Here is a 17,497-nt window from a genome sequence, read left to right as displayed (position 1 = left end):
GCATTTGGATGTTTAAAAGCGCGCTGGTGCAGCTTACTGACTCGCTCAGACCTCAGCGAAAAGAATATCCCCATTGTTATTGCTGCTTGCTGTGCGCTCCACAATATCTGTGAGAGTAAGGGGGAGACATTTATGGCGGGGTGGGAGGTTGAGGCAAATCGCCTGGCCGCTGATTACGCGCAGCCAGACACCAGGGCGGTTAGAAGAGTACAGCAGGGCGCGGTGCGCATCAGAGAAGCTTTGAAAACGAGTTTTGAGACTGGCCAGGCTACGGTGTGAAACTTCTGTTTGTTTCTCCTTGATGAACCCTCCGCCCCCCGCCCCACCCGGTTCACTCTACTTCCCTGTAAACCAACCACCCCACTCTCCCCTCCCCCCTTCGAGCACCGCTTTCAGAGGCAATAAAGTCATTGTTACTTCACATTCATGCATTCTTTATTAATTCATCACACAACTAGGGGGATAATTGCCAAGGTAGCCTGGGATGGGTGGGGAAGAGGGAAGGAAATGGACACACTGCAGGACACACTGCAGTTTAAAACTTTAAAACTCGGGCAATCAATCATCTTGGGTGGAGTGACTGGGAGGCCGGAGCCCCCCCCCCACCGTATTCTTGGGCGTCTGGGTGAGGAGGCAATGGGACTTGGGGAGGAGGCCTGTTGGTTACACAGGGGCTGTAGCGGCGGTCTCTGCTCCTGCTGCCTTTCCTGCAGCTCAACCATATGCCGGAGCATATCAGTTTGACGCTCCAGCAGCCGGAGCATATCAGTTTGACGCTCCAGCAGCCGGAGCATATCAGTTTGACGCTCCAGCAGCCGGAGCATATCAGTTTGACGCTCCAGCAGCCGGAGCATATCAGTTTGACGCTCCAGCAGCCGGAGCATATCAGTTTGACGCTCCAGCAGCCGGAGCATATCAGTTTGACGCTCCAGCAGCCGGAGCATATCAGTTTGACGCTCCAGCAGCCGGAGCATATCAGTTTGACGCTCCAGCAGCCGGAGCATATCAGTTTGACGCTCCAGCAGCCGGAGCATATCAGTTTGACGCTCCAGCAGCCGGAGCATCGACTCTTGCCTTCCGTCTGCAAGCTGATGCCACCTATCATCTTCAGCCTGCCACTTGCTCTGTTCATCCCGCGATTCAGCCTGCCACCTCTCCTCTCGTTCATATTGTGCTTTTCTGTAGTCTGACATTGACTGCCTCCACGCATTCTGCTGTGCTCTGTCAGCGTGGGAGGACATCTGGAGCTCCGAGAACATATCATCCCGAGTCCGCCGTTTTCTCCTTCTAATCTTCGCTAGCCTCTGCAAAGGAGAAACATTTGCAGCTGGTGGAGGAGAAGGGAAAGGTGGTTAAAAAAAGACACATTTTAGAGAACAATGGGTACACTCTTTCACGTTAAATTTTGCTGTTCACATTACACAGCACATGTGCTTTAGTTCCAAGGACGCATTTTTCCTCTTATATTGAGGGCCTGCAGGTTTGGTGTGAGAGATCACTCACGCAGTGCCAGGCAACAGATTTCAGCTTGCAGGCAGCCATGGTAAGCCACAGTCTTTTGGCTTTTTTAACCTTCTTAACATGTGGGAATGGTTTCAAACAGTAGCACCCTCATTTCCCATACCAAGCACCCGTTGGGTTGGCCATTTAAAATGGGTTTGCAATGTAAAAGGAGGGGCTTCGGTTTCCGGGTTAACATGCAGCACAAACCCAACTACCCCCCCCCCACACACACACACCCAATTCTCTGGGATGATCCCTTCACCCCTCCCCCCTACAGCGTGGCTAACAGCGGGGAACATTTCCGTTCAGCTGAGCAGGAACGGGCACCTCTGAATGTCCCCTTAATAAAATCACCCCATTTCAACCAGGTGACCGTGAATGACATCACTCTCCTGGGGATAACAAAGAGAGATAAGGAATGGATGTCGTCTGCATGCCAGCAAACACCGGGACCATACGCTGCCATGCTTTGTTATGCAATGATTCCAGACTACGTGCTACTGGCCTGGCGTGGTAAAGTGTCCTACCATGGCGGACGGGATAAGGCAGCCCTCCCCAGAAACCTTTTGCAAAGGCTTTGGGAGTACATGAAGGAGAGCTTTCTGGAGATGTCCCTGGAGGATTTCCGCTCCATCCCCATGCACGTTAACAGAATTTTCCAGTAGCTGTACTGGCCGCGATTGCCAGGGCAAATTAATCATTAATCATTAAACACACTTGCTTTTAAACCATGTGTAATATTTACAAAGGTACACTCACCAGAGGTCTGTGTGCCCTCAGGGTCTGGGAGCACGCCTTGGGTGAGTTCGGGGGTTACTGGTTCCAGGTCCAGGGTGACAAACATATCCTGGCTGTTGGGGAAACCCGTTTCTCCGCTTCCTTGCTGTGAGCTATCTTCATTGTCTTCATCATCATCATCATCTTCCTCGTACCCCGAACCCGCTTCCCCGTTGCGTGTTTCTCCATTGACGGAGTCAAAGCACACGGTTGGGGTAGTGGTGGCTGCACCCCCTAGAATGGCATGCAGCTCCGCGTAGAAGCGGCATGTTTGCGGCTCTGCCCCAGACCTTCCGTTTGCCTCTCTGGCTTTGTGGTAGGCTTGCCTTAGCTCCTTAATTTTCACGCGGCACTGCTGTGCGTCCCTGTTATGGCCTCTGTCCTTCATGGCCTTTGAGACTTTTTCTAATATTTTGCCATTTCGTTTACTGCTACGGAGTTCAGCTAGCACTGATTCATCTCCCCATATGGCGAGCAGATCCCGTACCTCCCGTTCGGTCCATGCTGGAGCTCTTTTGCGATCCTGGGACTCCATCATGGTTACCTGTGCTGATGAGCTCTGCGTGGTCACCTGTGCTCTCCATGCTGGGCAAACAGGAAATGAAATTCAAAAGTTCGCGGGGCTTTTCCTGTCTACCTGGCCAGTGCATCTGAGTTGAGAGTGCTGTCCAGAGCGGTCACAATGAAGCACTGTGGGATAGCTCCCGGAGGCCAATAACATCGAATTCCGTCCCCACTAACCCAATTCCGACCCCCTAAGGCCGATTTTATCGCTAATCCCCTCGTCGGAGGCGGAGTAAAGAAACCGGTTTAAAGGGCCCTTTAAGTCAAAAAAAAAAACAGGGCTTCGTCGTGTGGACGTGTCCAGGCTTAATTTGATTTAACGCTGCTTAAGTCGACCTAAACTTGTAGTGTAGACCAGGCCTCAGTGAGCTATACCAGTATAATTATACTGGATTAAATTCACTCCTTAGGCTAGGTCTACACTACAGCGGGGGTCCGACCTAAGATACGCAACTTCAGCTACGTGAATACCGTAGCTGAAGTTGCGTATTTTAGGTCGGCTTACCTAGCGGTGAGGACGCGGGAAAGTCGACCGCTGCCGCGCTGCCGCCGACTCCGCTGCCGCCTCCTGCCGAGGTGGATTTCCGGAGTCGACTGCAGAGCGATCAGGGATCGATTTTACCGCGTCTTCACCAGACGCGGTAAGTCGATCCCCGATAAACCGATTGCTACCCGCCGGATCGGCGGGTAGTGAAGACAAAGCCTTAGTTTATACCAGTATAAAACTTTCCTGTTTATACAAGCCTTAAAGCCAGGTTTATACTATACATTACCTCCTTGGCATAGTGTCAATTAGGAGTGAAAAAGTGTGCACAGACAGCTTATATGGCCAAAAGATTGCTCCTGCTGATATAGCTTGTGTCATTCGGGGAGATGGGTTAACTACACTAGCAAAATAACTCCTTTTGCCAGTATAACCTGCATCTCCATTAGGGCGCTTTGTAGAGTAGACTAGCATTAAGTGTTGAAATTAGTTATTTCATAGCTGATCAACATACCCAAGAAAGAAGAGGGCTAGTCACACAATTTTCACAAGCTAGTGTGAGTAGTGTTCCATGGCACCTGAAGGGACAGAATTTAGGAGATTGAGTCGTGGTCTTTTCCCCATTTGACCCTGTGTAAAGAGAATAGTTTGAAAATATACAAAGTACAAAAACTTTAAAAAGTCAACCAAAGAAGTGTTTTAACTGATTTTGTTCAAAAACTTAAGGTCTTTAGCTTCAGGTAGAGACCAAGAATGAAAGCCTTCAGTCCAAATCTGAGTTAAGAACCTAAAAAAAAAAAGTAAAAAAGATAGTGCTGGTGGGAGGTAAGAACAGAATACCCAACCTAAAGTTAAAATTAACAGTGCTGTACAACTAGGTAAGAGGTCTTTGGACTACAGTAATGAGCTAGATATATCAACTTCATATGGCGCCATGCAAATTAAATGCTATTTCAGCTACAGAAGCAAAGTGTCACACACCAAGAAATTAACAATGCAACCACATTGGACAAGCTGAAGAGGATTTAAAGAAGAACAAATGTTACTGAATGTGGTGAAACACAGAGATAACTAAACAAATTTGGCTAGTTGCTTAGTCTGGAGTTATTTGCACAGATTCTTACTAATGGAGATTTTTTAGACAAATGAGGCAGGAGTAAGAAGATTTAGCAAGAAAGTTTTGGCTAAATATCAGCAAAAAAAAGTTTCCTGACATATGGGTAATTAGAGGGACTTGTCTCCAAAAGAAAGTACTGAAATCCTAATTCCTACAGATGGGCAGAGTACTGTTTAAAAAATAAAAAAATAAAAAAAAATAAAAAATAGGGACCTAATCTAATCTGGGTGCACATTTTTGAGTATGCCCTGAACTCAGCTACCTAACATCATAAGATCAAGAGTAAAATTTTCAATGGCCATTTCCCAAGAGAATTTCAGAGCCAAGTCATATTTGAAAGTGGGATTTTGGCTCCTAAAAAACTGAGAAGCTTTTGTAACCATTTTATCTGAAAACTATACAGCACTTGGCCCAAAGAGACACCGGAAGATAGAGCAATGCCACAAGCAAGGATTAAACAGGGAGGAGAAACAGGGATATTCACATTTGCTGTAAAATAGCTCTCGGCTCAAGAGAAACCCACCAGAAGTTACAGAAACAAGTTTTACATTTGTGAAGATGATTCCACTGACTCTTCTTCCTACAAGCAGCACTTACACCACATGCTGAGTAATGGAATCTTTAAAGCTTTAAGAGATGCACATTTTATAGCTATTTAGATAAAATTCCCTCAACATTAAAATTGTAACACTAATAATGCTTAAGAAAACCCTAAAAGCTGTCCCCAGAAGCAACACTGCCTTCATTTCAGATGAGAAAATGGACATGAACTCTGTTTTAGTCTAGCAAAACATAACAAAAAACATCCACAGTTTAATCCTTTCTTCAGTCTTACTCAGTGTTGTGTCACTTAGACTTTGTGGCAGCAATCTACACAATTTAATTTCCTTTATCAATTTTAGATTTGCTGTATTTCAATTTTGCTACTGTATTCTTGTATTGTACAATCCTTGTATTTTGAGAAAGGTAAATCAGGTACACTTATTTATCCTCTGCTACACCAGAAGTCTGATACATTTCTGTCACGTCTTTTCTAAACTAAGTAGTTTCAATATTTCTTCATATGAAACTTTTATAGAAAGATCATAGGTTTCCTACTGCTCAGTCAAGTTACAGTTTCCCCCAAGAGCCAAACTGACCAACATGACTGAAGACTATCTAGAGGCTAAGAATTACTGCCTAGACGTAATTAAATCCTGTAGGAAGTACAGGACACCACCCCTCATGGTGATGTACCAGATTTGTACAAAGTCTTCCTCAAAATAAAAAAAACCAATATAATCTAATGTACATACTAACATGTTGTATCTATACATGTATTACACAGTTGCCTAGGTGAAGATTTATCTCCTAACCCCAACAGACCACTACCTCATGTAGCTAGTTTCTTACAAGACAAGTTTGAAGCAAGCTACAGATAGTAAAAAAAGCTAGAGAGCTGAGTGTAGAGAAAGCTTTTGACAGGTTAAAATGAACAACACATCAGACTAAAGCGTTCAGCATATGTGATTCAAAGATCACTAATACAGATTAATGGACACGAAATTGAGAAGATGAAGTATTCCCCATTTGTCATTTCTGCTCCAGTACCTTTATTATCTAAGCAAAACTACCCTGGCTACCAAAGGGCAAGGTATGCTTGGGCATATTCTTATGAAGGACTTGAAGATATGGTAAGACTTCACTAGACTGGTTATTTCAAGTCCACCTCAGCAACTGCAACAAGTTAATACTATCATCACTGAAAACAAACCATGAAAGAAATTGCAAATCCACAGATTATATATAAATTATTGTATATACTCGATCATAAACCGGTTCATTTATAAGCCGAGCCCCCACCCCACCCCAAGATGGATAAGTAAAAATGGCAAATTTTTATGACCCATTCATAAGCCAACCCTATAATTCAGGGGTCGGCAAACTTTGGCTCCCGGCCCATCAGCATAAGCCGCTGGCGGGCCGAGAGGCTTTGTTTACCTCGAGCGTCTGCAGGCACGGAGGTAAATCTAAGTAAACAAAATGTCCCAGCCCGCCAGCGGCTTACCCTGATGGGCCGGGACAGCAACTGGTGGGGAAATTTGTGGGGGGGGAGAAGCTGGGGGTCAGGTCAGTAACCCCTGTGACCACCCCCCACATGACCCCACCCCTAACCTGGGATCTCCCCACGACCCCTCTCTCCCCATGACCCCTCCCCCTATAACTCCTCCTCTCCCCATCCCTTCCCACCTTACTTGGAGCAAGCCAGAGGAGGATGTTTCTGCAGCTGCTTCGGAGCTGGGGGGAGAGCAGCGTGGCCAGAAGAGGAGAGACTCTGGCCCCGCCTCTTCCCTTCTGGCTCCGCTGACTGTGTTGCCTCTCCTTGCCCCCTCTGTTGGGGGAGGGGGGGAAAAGAGCTGTGTCCCACCTCTCCCCCCCATACCCATTCATAAGCCAACCCCCTTCTCTGATGCTTCCCTTTTATTACTAAAAAAATTCTGCTTATGTACGAGTATATATGATATATATTTAGTATGCTGCTACCATGTAAGTTTCCACCTATTTACTTTAAGACACTTCTGCAAAGTGATCAAAACCTCTCTCTAGGAAGGAGAACAGTGGGAGTTAAGACAAAGTTTAAAAGATTCTAAGTTTGTAAGAAAAAAAAGTATCTACAAGCCAAAGGCAAAAGGGGAGGGGGAAGAGAAGGAGAGATGCCCTGACCACTGATAAGCAAAAGTAGTCCAGCTCCCTCATCTCTAACTCCAAACTCCATTCACAGCAAGAGACTCCTGCCATAGAGCTGTCCCTAAACAGAATGGAGGACTAACCACCTCTGGTTAACAAAACAATTTGATACGTCTAGCCAAATATCCAGCCAGTGAATGTAGTCCTTATGAAAGAAGAGAGGCTGACAGGGAGTCAGAATATGCACACCCACTAATAAGTTCAGTAATGGCAACAGTTCAAGCTTCCCCAAGCTGCTCATGTGTTCTCACTTGGAATAGTAGGAATCAACCATGCTTAAAAAAAAAAAAAAAAAAAGCCACGCACACCACACCCCGAACTCTTACCCACCAGCCACTATTAAGTTTTTGTCGTGTTCATACACCTCCATTAGGAGCTAAATGGAGAAAAATTATTTCATGTCAAACATTTTCAAGTTCTACAAATTAAAAAAAATGCTTTACAATTCTGAAATCAGAAAAAGGCCATATTTTAAAGCTCAGGTGTTTTAAGTCTGGGCACCTAGTTTTATATTTAGGCAGCTAAATGAAGGAGTACCCTTATATTTAGAGGTCTAGGGTACCCACAACTTCCAGTTAAGTCAGTGGGAGTTTCAGGTGTTCATCTCTGGAGAGCAAACCACTTGATAATTAAGTGCTTAAACATATATTTGGGGTAGCTGGCATTAGACTCTTTCTTTGACCTGGCTTTCTCTAATACATGCATAATGTGTATATGTAAACCCCTCCACCAGAACAGACACTCCATTGCACACATTTCTACCACTGGGGAGAAGAGTGAACAACACGTGACAGATGCTAATCACATCATTTAATGGAAGGCATTCAGATACTACAGTGATGAGCATGGTATAATAATCTGAGCAGAATACCTGAGTTTGAGTTGACCAAAATTTCCTAAGATCACTTTCAAACAAACAATCTACATAGATTTCTAATACTAAACAAAAATCAGAGTATGAGAAGTCTGTTTCCCCAAAGTAAATGCACTAAATGGAAAACATAATTAATGCATCAATTACATTAGAGACTCATTTGCTATACACAAGTAGCTTAATCAAAATAGACAATTGCTCATTCCTTTACATATTATAAAATGTTTCCAATAATTGTTCTCACTAAGCTATCAAGTTAATCTTAAGGCATCAAAAGGAAGATTTTTCACTGGTGATCCTTTTTTTCTTTTTTTAGTCTGCAGAGTCTATTAGTGGATTGATCAAATTCATATTTGAATTGGGTCCAATTAACCTCTCAAAAAACAGTAATTTCTCAGTATTTTAAATTAATATGTTGATATCTTAATATATAAGAAAACTACACACCAAGATATACAATCTCTTGTATATGTTTATGGCCTTTTATGTGCTAAAAGGCCATAAACAGGCTAATGTTATCATTACAGAGGCTGCAAGAAATTGCTCTCCATAAGACATTATTGTCCAAAGATTAAATTTAGATACCCTGTCCCTTTCTGAAATAAATACAGAATTCTCATTTCTCCCCTAGGTTTTGCTTTCATTAGGAAAAAATAGCATTAGCTAACATGCATTAACCTCAACCTAAAAAGTGTGAAAACTACAAACCATTTTTGTTGTTTTTTAAATTAAAATCAGCAAAAAAAGTGGCACCTTGAGGTAGCACAGGTTATTTTCACACCATGATGATGTATTGGTTCAGCACAAATTCATACAGAAGAATCCACTTTCTAAAGTACCAATGCTACTGGTAGCAGCATACTTCAGGATTAGAGGCAAGTTCTGAATATAAATTCATCCATTGGAAGAGATACCACAGAACTACTTTGTCCCACCAAAAGTGCAGATCACATTGATTTTGCTTTTTTGAGAAAATGACATCAACTGAAGTAGCTGTAATTGCAGCAGGTATAAATAACATCAGTCTCTGAAGACAACTGTAGGATCCTGAAAACATGAAAAAGTTTTTCTATGTCAGAAAGGGTCTATGTCAGCTTTGTCTCAGCTAAGCCATTTATGAAGCCACAAAAATAAAAAAATTCTACATTTATAGTTGTAACCAGTAGGGGTCATTTCAGTGTAAAAATTGCAATGAAAGGAACAGACACAAAAAAAAAAAGTAAAAGATATCAGTTTCTATTCACATACACTGTACTTATATACATTGTTTCCTTAGCTAGTCAATTTCACTTTTATTCAAGCATATCTGTTATAGACGAACCGCATGCACTGCAATAGACATGACATACAGTAATAATTTATCCTGTTAGCCTGTGAAGAGAATATTACATATAGTGTTAAAAGCTAGCAATAAGGTAGATAACCTACCCTGTCATACTTCTACCTGCAAGTTATATATCTAAACTGTCTGATTAGTTCAAAATAAGTCCTTTTATTGGTTCAGAGATAAGACATCAAAATTTCTTCCACCCCAACCAAAAATCTAGGCCAGTTACATACCAAACAGTTTCACAGCTTAAGACAATCACAGGTAGAACTTTACATAAAGCAACATTTATCCTAGTAATATCTTCTAGATTTGGTAAGTTTAAGCAGTTGCTTCTTTCATTTGAGAATAATAGTTCCTAAATTATCTCCTTGATGATTGCTACAGGAACAACTGGAACTAGTTTCCAGTCACAGAGCACTGATTGAAATATAATCTTGCCAAGGGATGCTTCATACCATTTTTAAGAGAGTATAGGGGATGTTACTAGTTGAAATCATGCAAAGTTCATATTGCATCACTTCAAAAAGAATGAAAAGTCCACATTGTGATACACAAAGAGATCTGGCTTGTCAAGACATTTAATTACTGTAGACTTTCATTATTCCACTCTCCAGATCAAGCTATGCTTATACTTAGAACATGCAAGAAGAGGGACCATTATCCAAACTGAAAGATATTTTAATCATGATAACTTTCTATATACTTATAATATTCTGTATATGTATATTTGTTTTAAATCAATTTGTTTCTATGTACGTGGGAAAGAAAGACCAATGCAACATAGAATGAATCAAGCTAGCCTCTTGAAAAATTAGTTCAGAGCTATTTATTAATTCATTAAAATACTCAACCCAATTCTGCTTTCTTCACTTCAGCTATGCCCATGCAACCCCACTGAACGAATCCTGAGGGAAGAATGTTATACTATTTGTTTCTGTATACGCACGACACACCAACTTCTCTCATATTTTTAATGTTGTGGTTTAGTTAACTTGTGGATAATATCAGTTATAAAACTAGTATTAGATACTAAAATGATACGTTTACCAGCAAAGAACATATTTAGAAGGCTGTCACTTTTGTCAGGATGGCAGTTTTATTTTAATGGGTTTTGTTGTGTTGTTTTCAAACAGTTTTTGGACGAGTGCCTCCTCCTTAAAAGGAATTTCCGAACTCTTTACTGCCCTCTAGCCCCAAAGCCAAGAACACCCTCTCCTTTTACTTTCCAGAGTTGTCCGGTCTGTCTTTAAAAAACCCACCAAATAAAATTATGCATTTTCCACATTGAACTATTTCTAATCTCTTAACACCACGATGTATTTTACTCTTACGTTTTAAGCTTTCCCTTCCTCAGCAACCTGACAAATGTCAGACTCCAGGACTCCTTCCTGCCAAGTAAAGGTAAGCAAGTAAGCTACAGGGGAAAATATCCCTGCATTTCCTATATAGTCATCTTCACCACATATGAAGCAGGCAAAGTGAGCTTGGCGGGGTTGGAGAAGAGCTGCTGCCGTACGGATTTTTCCCTTATAGGAAAAAGTAAAGACGCATTTCATCATATGGGGGTGGGGGGTGTTAAGTGACAGGAACAGGAAGGAGAAGTTTGCCACAGACGACCAGTCTATTTCCTTCCACAGAAGGAATCCGGAATAAGCATCACGTGTATTATTGATCTCTGTTTATTGCACGAGGGCAAATTGCCAGGCTGTTGTTTCAAGCGCTTTAAATCTTATCAAGAAATTTGGCAGGGACATCAGTAGTTGACCGAATTGATACTAGTTAACATGATCTACGAATGAAAAGGGATTCGAGATTGCAACAGTTTTGGAATTTATAACAAACTACTTCACAACTACCAAACTTAAGTCAACGTTTCAAAACATGGGTTTTTCTCAGCAGCAGCAACATTCAGTTAAATCCTGTCCGAAAGTCAGCGTGAAGGCAAAAAAGTTAGTTGCTACCACAACACGATTACTACTGGCCTAATTTTCCTCTCCCGATTGCGAGAAGCAGACAGTCTCACGTAAGAAACGGCATGGCTGGCAGGAGCAGAACCATTACTAATGTCGAAGAAAGCAACAAGGCTAACAGAAAGAGAAAGCCTAGGCTACTACCTGATACGAAACGCTGCCAGGAGGGAACAGCTCAGTCTCGGTGCCCCACCAAACAATTAGTGAAATCCTCATTCAAATTTAAACAATCGCAATTGATGTTTAGACAAACGCAGGAATAAGTAACAACTCCCCAGAGCTGCAAATAAATATAAAAGAGGGCACCTGCCCATGATCAGTGGAAGGGTTGGGAAATAATCATGTGTTGCTCCCTTTCGAACTGCACGGAGATTTAAGGGGGGGGGGGGGGGGAGAGAAGAGAAGAGGAGCAGAAAAACCCAGGCCAACTCCATCAAGAACAAGGTCCCACCAGCCAGCCTTACATGCTCGTCGTCCCACCGCCCGCCCTGACACCTAGCAGATAGACGTGTTACTATTCAAAGCAATTCGCATTTAAAACCCCCGCAGCTTACACAGACTCTGCATTGGACGGGTTAGGAGGAAACAATCCAGTCACAAGGCGACGGGACCCCTTTGCCCAGCCCTTTAGCTGGCGAACGAGAGGGGGCCGCAGCGACCCTCGGCTCTAGGCAAAGGAGCTAAAACTTCGCAGAGAGGGAAACGGGGAGGCACCGGGCAGGGCGAGCCTGGCGGCGGGGCGAGGGCAGTCCTGACAGGAGCAGGGAAGGGGCCGCGCTGTTATTACCTTCGCAGACGCCCACTTCGTACTCGGTGATGGAGTCCCCGTTGAGAGGGGGGCGGATGACACAGCGAAGCCCGCGGTCGCAGGCTCCGTGCAGCCCGTAGACGCCCCCGCAGCTCTCGTTGCGCTGCCGGGCGCACATGAAACAGCAGCCGCAGATGCCCAGCACGATACTGCCGGGGCAGCTCTTGGGCTCCTCGCACTTGGACTCGTCGCAGGGGAGGCAGACGAGCGCCCGGGTCCCGGACTCGCCCAGCAGCACCAGGAGCAGCCACCCCGCCCCCAGGTGCCAGCCGCCGCCGCCCGGGCGCCTCCTCCCCGCCAAGACCGCTGCCAGGTACATCCCGGCCGCCGCAGCCCGGCCCGGCCCGGCGGAGCCGCGCAGAAGCCCCCGCGCTAGGTCACGGATCCCAGAGTCCGGCCCGAACCAGCCCAGTGTCGGCTCCTGTCCGCCGCCCCCGCCTCCGGCCCCCAGAGAAAAGTTTCCTCTCTGCGGCGCCAGCCAAACTTCTGCTCCAAGCGGCGGCGGCTCCGCCCGCTCCCCTCCGGGAGGCAGCGTCCGTCCGTCGGTGCCTCGCCTGCCCCCTGCGGGCTCCGCGGCTCCCCCTGCCCCACCGGCTCCTCGCTCGCTCAGCTCCGTGCGGGGGCGCGCTGGGAGGCTGCGGCGGGTCCTGGCGGAGTAAGTGCGGCGGTTGGCTCTACCCCGCTCGCTGCCCGAGCCCGGACTCCAGCCTTCGGCTGCCTGCGACTCTCCCAGCTCTGCACGCGACCCCTCCCCGTTCCCCATTGGGCGGTGATCGCGATCGCCCCGCCCCGCCTTTCCGTCCGCCCAGCTCATTGGCTAACTGACTCCGCTCCGCCCCCTCCTCCTCAGCCCCAGATCGTGGAGCTAGAGGCGCAGCGGCAGCCGCTTGGGCCCCACAGCGGGGACCGTCTCCCTCCGCCCTTTCCTAGCCCGGGGCTCCGCGCGCGGGCGGAGGCGGAGCGGAGCGACGCGAGGCCGGGGAGGGGCGGGCACATCCGTGTCGCCGTGCGGGCCGGAGCTCCGTGCCCGTGGGGCCCCGCCCGGGCCGAGAAGGCAGCAGCCCGGAGTCGGGACAGGCAGCGCCCCGCGCCCCGGCGGAGCTGAGGGAGCCTCCCCCTCTTCCCTGGGGTATAGGACCCGGGACAAGACTCTTCCCCTCCCCCCGCTGGCTCAGTGGCTCTTCTCAGCCCAGGGCCACGGAGCCCCTGAGCGAGGGGGTGTTACTGGGCTCCCAGCAACGCAGCGGGGAGCGGCTCCTGCCCGCAGGACTGAGGCGGAGGTGCCCGGCGCGCCGGGGGCTGTGCTGCGATTTAAGCTTTTCTGGCTTCTTACAGGGATGAGCGTGGTATACACTTCTGGCGAGCTGGGAAGTATCGCCGCCCTGCCCGTAACAGCGCTGACAACACCTCGCCAAAAGGGTTGGGTGCTCTCCCAAGCCCCCTTCTTCCTTCCCCATCTCCCACCTAAGGGAAAAGCCTCCATTGCTCCCATAAGTTTAAGACCCTGAGCTTTTCACTTCCACTTACAAACAACACGAGAAACCCAGCGCTTACAGCTTGTGTGTAAAGTGTAGCGTGTAAAAATGTAGACCCCAGGCATGTTATCGGTCTCCACTGGAGCAAAAATATTAAGCTTTCCTACTTATCAGTAAATCTCCCTGTCAAACTGCTGCCCTTCCCTGACTGAAAACAGAAGAGCATTCCTCAAAAGAAACACAGGGATATGTAATAATTAAGCAGAAGAGCAAGTATGTGGGAGCTAGGGACTCATTGAATTAAATAGCTGAACTACATCCCAGTGGAGAAACAGAGAACAGTGAGTAATAGAGGTGGGAATTAAAATAAATAAATAAATAGTTTGCTTTGCTCTCAGTAAAGTGTAGGGAAAGTAGCCAGCTAACTGACAAGCCCGGAAACCCTCTAGTCAGAAGGCCAGCAGCTCTTTAGACTGTAGGGGTTGGTATACCTAGTAGGTTGCAGAGTGCCAAAGGTACAACCTGAGGAAGGGGGAAAAATAATGATGTGGCTTATAGGAATATAGTACAGTAAGCCCACCTCAGAACTACCTGCATCAGTTTTCCAACTGAGGAAGCCAATACCCTGACAGAGGTGACCAAAGAGGAACAAAGGGACACTATCCATTACAAAAAACTAGTCCTTCAGTAGTGGCAGAAGAGGAGGATCAGTGTGCCCAGATCAAGGCATTCCAAAGGTGCTAAATAGACAGGCTGTAGTGTTACTGAACTTCGTACATTTCTGATGATAGAATATGCGATGCCTGTGAGAATAAGGTAACTTGCTCAGCTGGTGTGATTGTGGCAGCCCTCACAAGGCTGAAATGAGGAAGTCTTTGGTTGCACAAATTGGTGCCAATGATATAGGAATTATAGCTAGGACAAAGGTTCTGAAAACTAAATATAGGTTATTAGAAAGAAGTCTATGTATGCCTTTATGATTTTTCCAGTTCCATATACAAACCCAGCTTCACAGCAGGAATTAACATCTCAATATAAGCTCAAGACTAAAGACCCCAGGGAAAACTCCATGGCTGGCAGGGTTAAGGGCAATTAGAACAAGAGTTTTAAGTATATCTGGGAGAGACAGGAAAGCTTGCTGTGAATGGGGGGGGGGGAGCAGAGAGATAGGATGGGGAATAAGGGAGTTACTGAGACTCAGGGAAGGGAGTAGCCAGCCCAGGCTAGGAGAGGAACCACTGGGACCACTACCAACCTGCTCCCCAGTCTCATCCCCTCCGCAGTGGCCACTCCAGCTCCTCTAGGTCCTGCTCTCACTTCTGCCCTCCCCCCACCCACACAGTGTGCACAAGTATGCATGGGAATAGACTCCATACAATATTTCCATTGTGATGGTGATAGCCCCACTGACCCCTAGTCCTATCACTCCTATACATCAGGAACAAAATATATTTTAACAATGGGTTAGGCCTATTGCTAGACAGAGAAGGTAAACAAGTTGATACTGAAAAGGCAGAAGTATTTAATAATAAACATTTCTGTTCTTATTAGGAAAGAAGTAGGATGATGCACTTGTATCACATGAGGATGGCAAAATATGTTCATTTATTAGTCATTAAGGAGGCTGTTAAAGAGCATCTATGAGGGATAACAAATGTTAAATCAGCAGACCCAGTTAACTTGCACCCAAGAGTCATAAAAAAGTTGGCTGAGGAGATCTCTGGTCTGCTGATGTGAATTTCTAATAAATCTTGAAATAATGGGGAAATTCCAGAAGACTGGAAAGCACTAATTATTTAAGGGCTAGAGAAAATGCCTTAATGTGAGAGACTTAAAGAACTCAATTGATTTAGTTTATCAAAAAGGAGATTGATAGATGACTTGATTACAGTGTATAAATACCTTCACGGTGAGAAAATATGGGGTATTTAAAGGACTCTTTAATCTAGTGGAGAAAGGCATCTCATGAACAAATGTCTAGATATTAAAGCAAGACAAATTTAAATTAGAAATAACCCACACATTTTTAACAGCGAGAGTATTGGAACTGGCTATTGGAACAGGCTATTGGAACAAACTACAAAAGTAAGCAGTGGATTCTCCATCTCTTGTTGTCTTCATATCAAGATTGGATGCCTTTTTAGAAGATATGCTTTAGATAAACAAGTTATTGGGATCAACACAGGGATAACTAGGTGAAATTCTAGGTTTCTGTTAAACAGGTCAGACTATATGACCTAGTGATCCCCTCTGGCCTCAAAAATCTATGAATCTGTGGTTGAGAAGTTGTATAGAGGAAAGACTGATTCTCTTTTCCCAATATTTATCAGGAGTAGCTCCATTAAAGCCAATGTTAAAACTGGTATCAGAAAGAGAAACAGGCCCAAGATGCTTGCATTCATTGGCATTTTATGCAGGAAACACAGAACAGAAATGCCATCCCTAAATCAAAGATTTTACAATCTAAGTATAAGAAAAGAAACAACAGATGGATAAGGACAGACAGATGGAAGAGTACAAGAAAACAATGAGAGAGTTTATCTTTACAACTTACCTTCATTGCTACTCTGAACAGGCTGTCCTTGTACTGGTGGACTGACAGTGGGAACAGGTTGCATCTTGACTGAGTCGTAGCGTGTAAGGCAAGAAGGGACCACCAGATCATCTACTCTGACCTATATATCAGAGGCACCAACCCCAACCAGCACCCACACACTAAACCCAACAACCAAAACAGGTCAAAGTATTGCAGCTCACAGGCCCTACCAAATTCATGGCTGTGAAAAATGCATCACAGACTGTGAAATCAGATCTCCCCTTAGGTGCAGGAACTAAGGGTGCTGGGTGTTTGGCCTCACCCCCTGGCTTGAAGTGGTTTCCATCATATACAGGGTTTACCATTTGGTTCAATGGCTCTCAGCACCCCTACTATACAAATTGTTCCAGCACAACTGGATCAACCCCATGATGAAATCTAGCTATTTGCGGGGGGGAGGGCAAGGCTGGAGGAGCCCCAGCCTGAAGCTCCTACTGTGCACCAGGCTCCAGCTGCAAGTCCCGGCTGGGCTGAGGAGGGATGGGACTTCCTCTTCCCCTGCACAGCTGCTCTCGAGGGGAAGATCAGACCCACCTCTGGGTACCTCCCCGGGCTGCAGGAAGCTCTATGGCTGCGCTGCCTTCAGAGCCCAGCTGAAGGCAGCACAGAAGTGAGGATGACAATCCTGCAACTCCCCCTACAACAGCTTTGCGAGCCCCCCGCTACCCCCTTTTGGGTCAAGACCCCCACGGTTACAACACCCTGAAATTTCAGATATAAACATCTGAAACAGACTATTCTTAAAATCCTATGATGGTGAAATTGACCAAAATGTACTGTGAATTTGATAGGGCCCTAATTATGTGCCACTAGCAGAGAGTAAGAGGAACCATGGTGCACTCATTGCCCAAGGTCCCTGCAGTAGCAGGGAATTGATTGAGTAAAATATACCCATTTAATTCTAGCAAGTTACCCACACCCCATGCTGCAGAGGAAGGTGAAAAACCCCTAAGGTCACTGCCAATCTGAACTGGGGAAAAATTCCTTCTTGACCCTCCATATGGTGACCAGTTCGACCCTGGGCATATGAGCAAGAGAGAGAGAGAGAGAATATGTCCCATGCCTCATTAGCAAATTGGCCCATGCTGTCCAGTGTCCAATTTGCAGCCATGACCATCTCTGATGCTTTAAAGTAAGGAGATCAAAAAAAGCAGACTACACAGGAGGGTTGCAAAATCCCTTCCTGATCCCTGCAGGTGACCAGCTGAAGCCCTGAAACATGTGATTTTAGAAACATAAGACATAAACCAGAAGGAGATCCACAAGGTTGCT

At 45.7% G+C, this 17,497-nt stretch overlaps 1 protein-coding gene across 1 annotated transcript in view; it reads right to left on the bottom strand.

The window, feature by feature from the left end:
- The window catches only part of CRIM1 (cysteine rich transmembrane BMP regulator 1), a 314,885-nt gene extending 302,412 nt beyond the window's left edge, over window positions 1-12,473 (bottom strand). Inside the window, exon 1 of the mRNA XM_065401910.1 lies at window positions 12,134-12,473. Within this exon, the coding sequence (XP_065257982.1) occupies window positions 12,134-12,473 (340 nt within the window). The remainder of the gene's footprint in view (window positions 1-12,133) is intronic.
- Between the last annotated feature and the right edge of the window lie 5,024 nt (window positions 12,474-17,497).

This window comes from Emys orbicularis, chromosome 3, assembly GCF_028017835.1.
Source record: "Emys orbicularis isolate rEmyOrb1 chromosome 3, rEmyOrb1.hap1, whole genome shotgun sequence".
NCBI lineage: Eukaryota > Metazoa > Chordata > Testudines > Emydidae > Emys > Emys orbicularis.
This window is presented reverse-complemented; position numbering and strand designations above follow the sequence as displayed.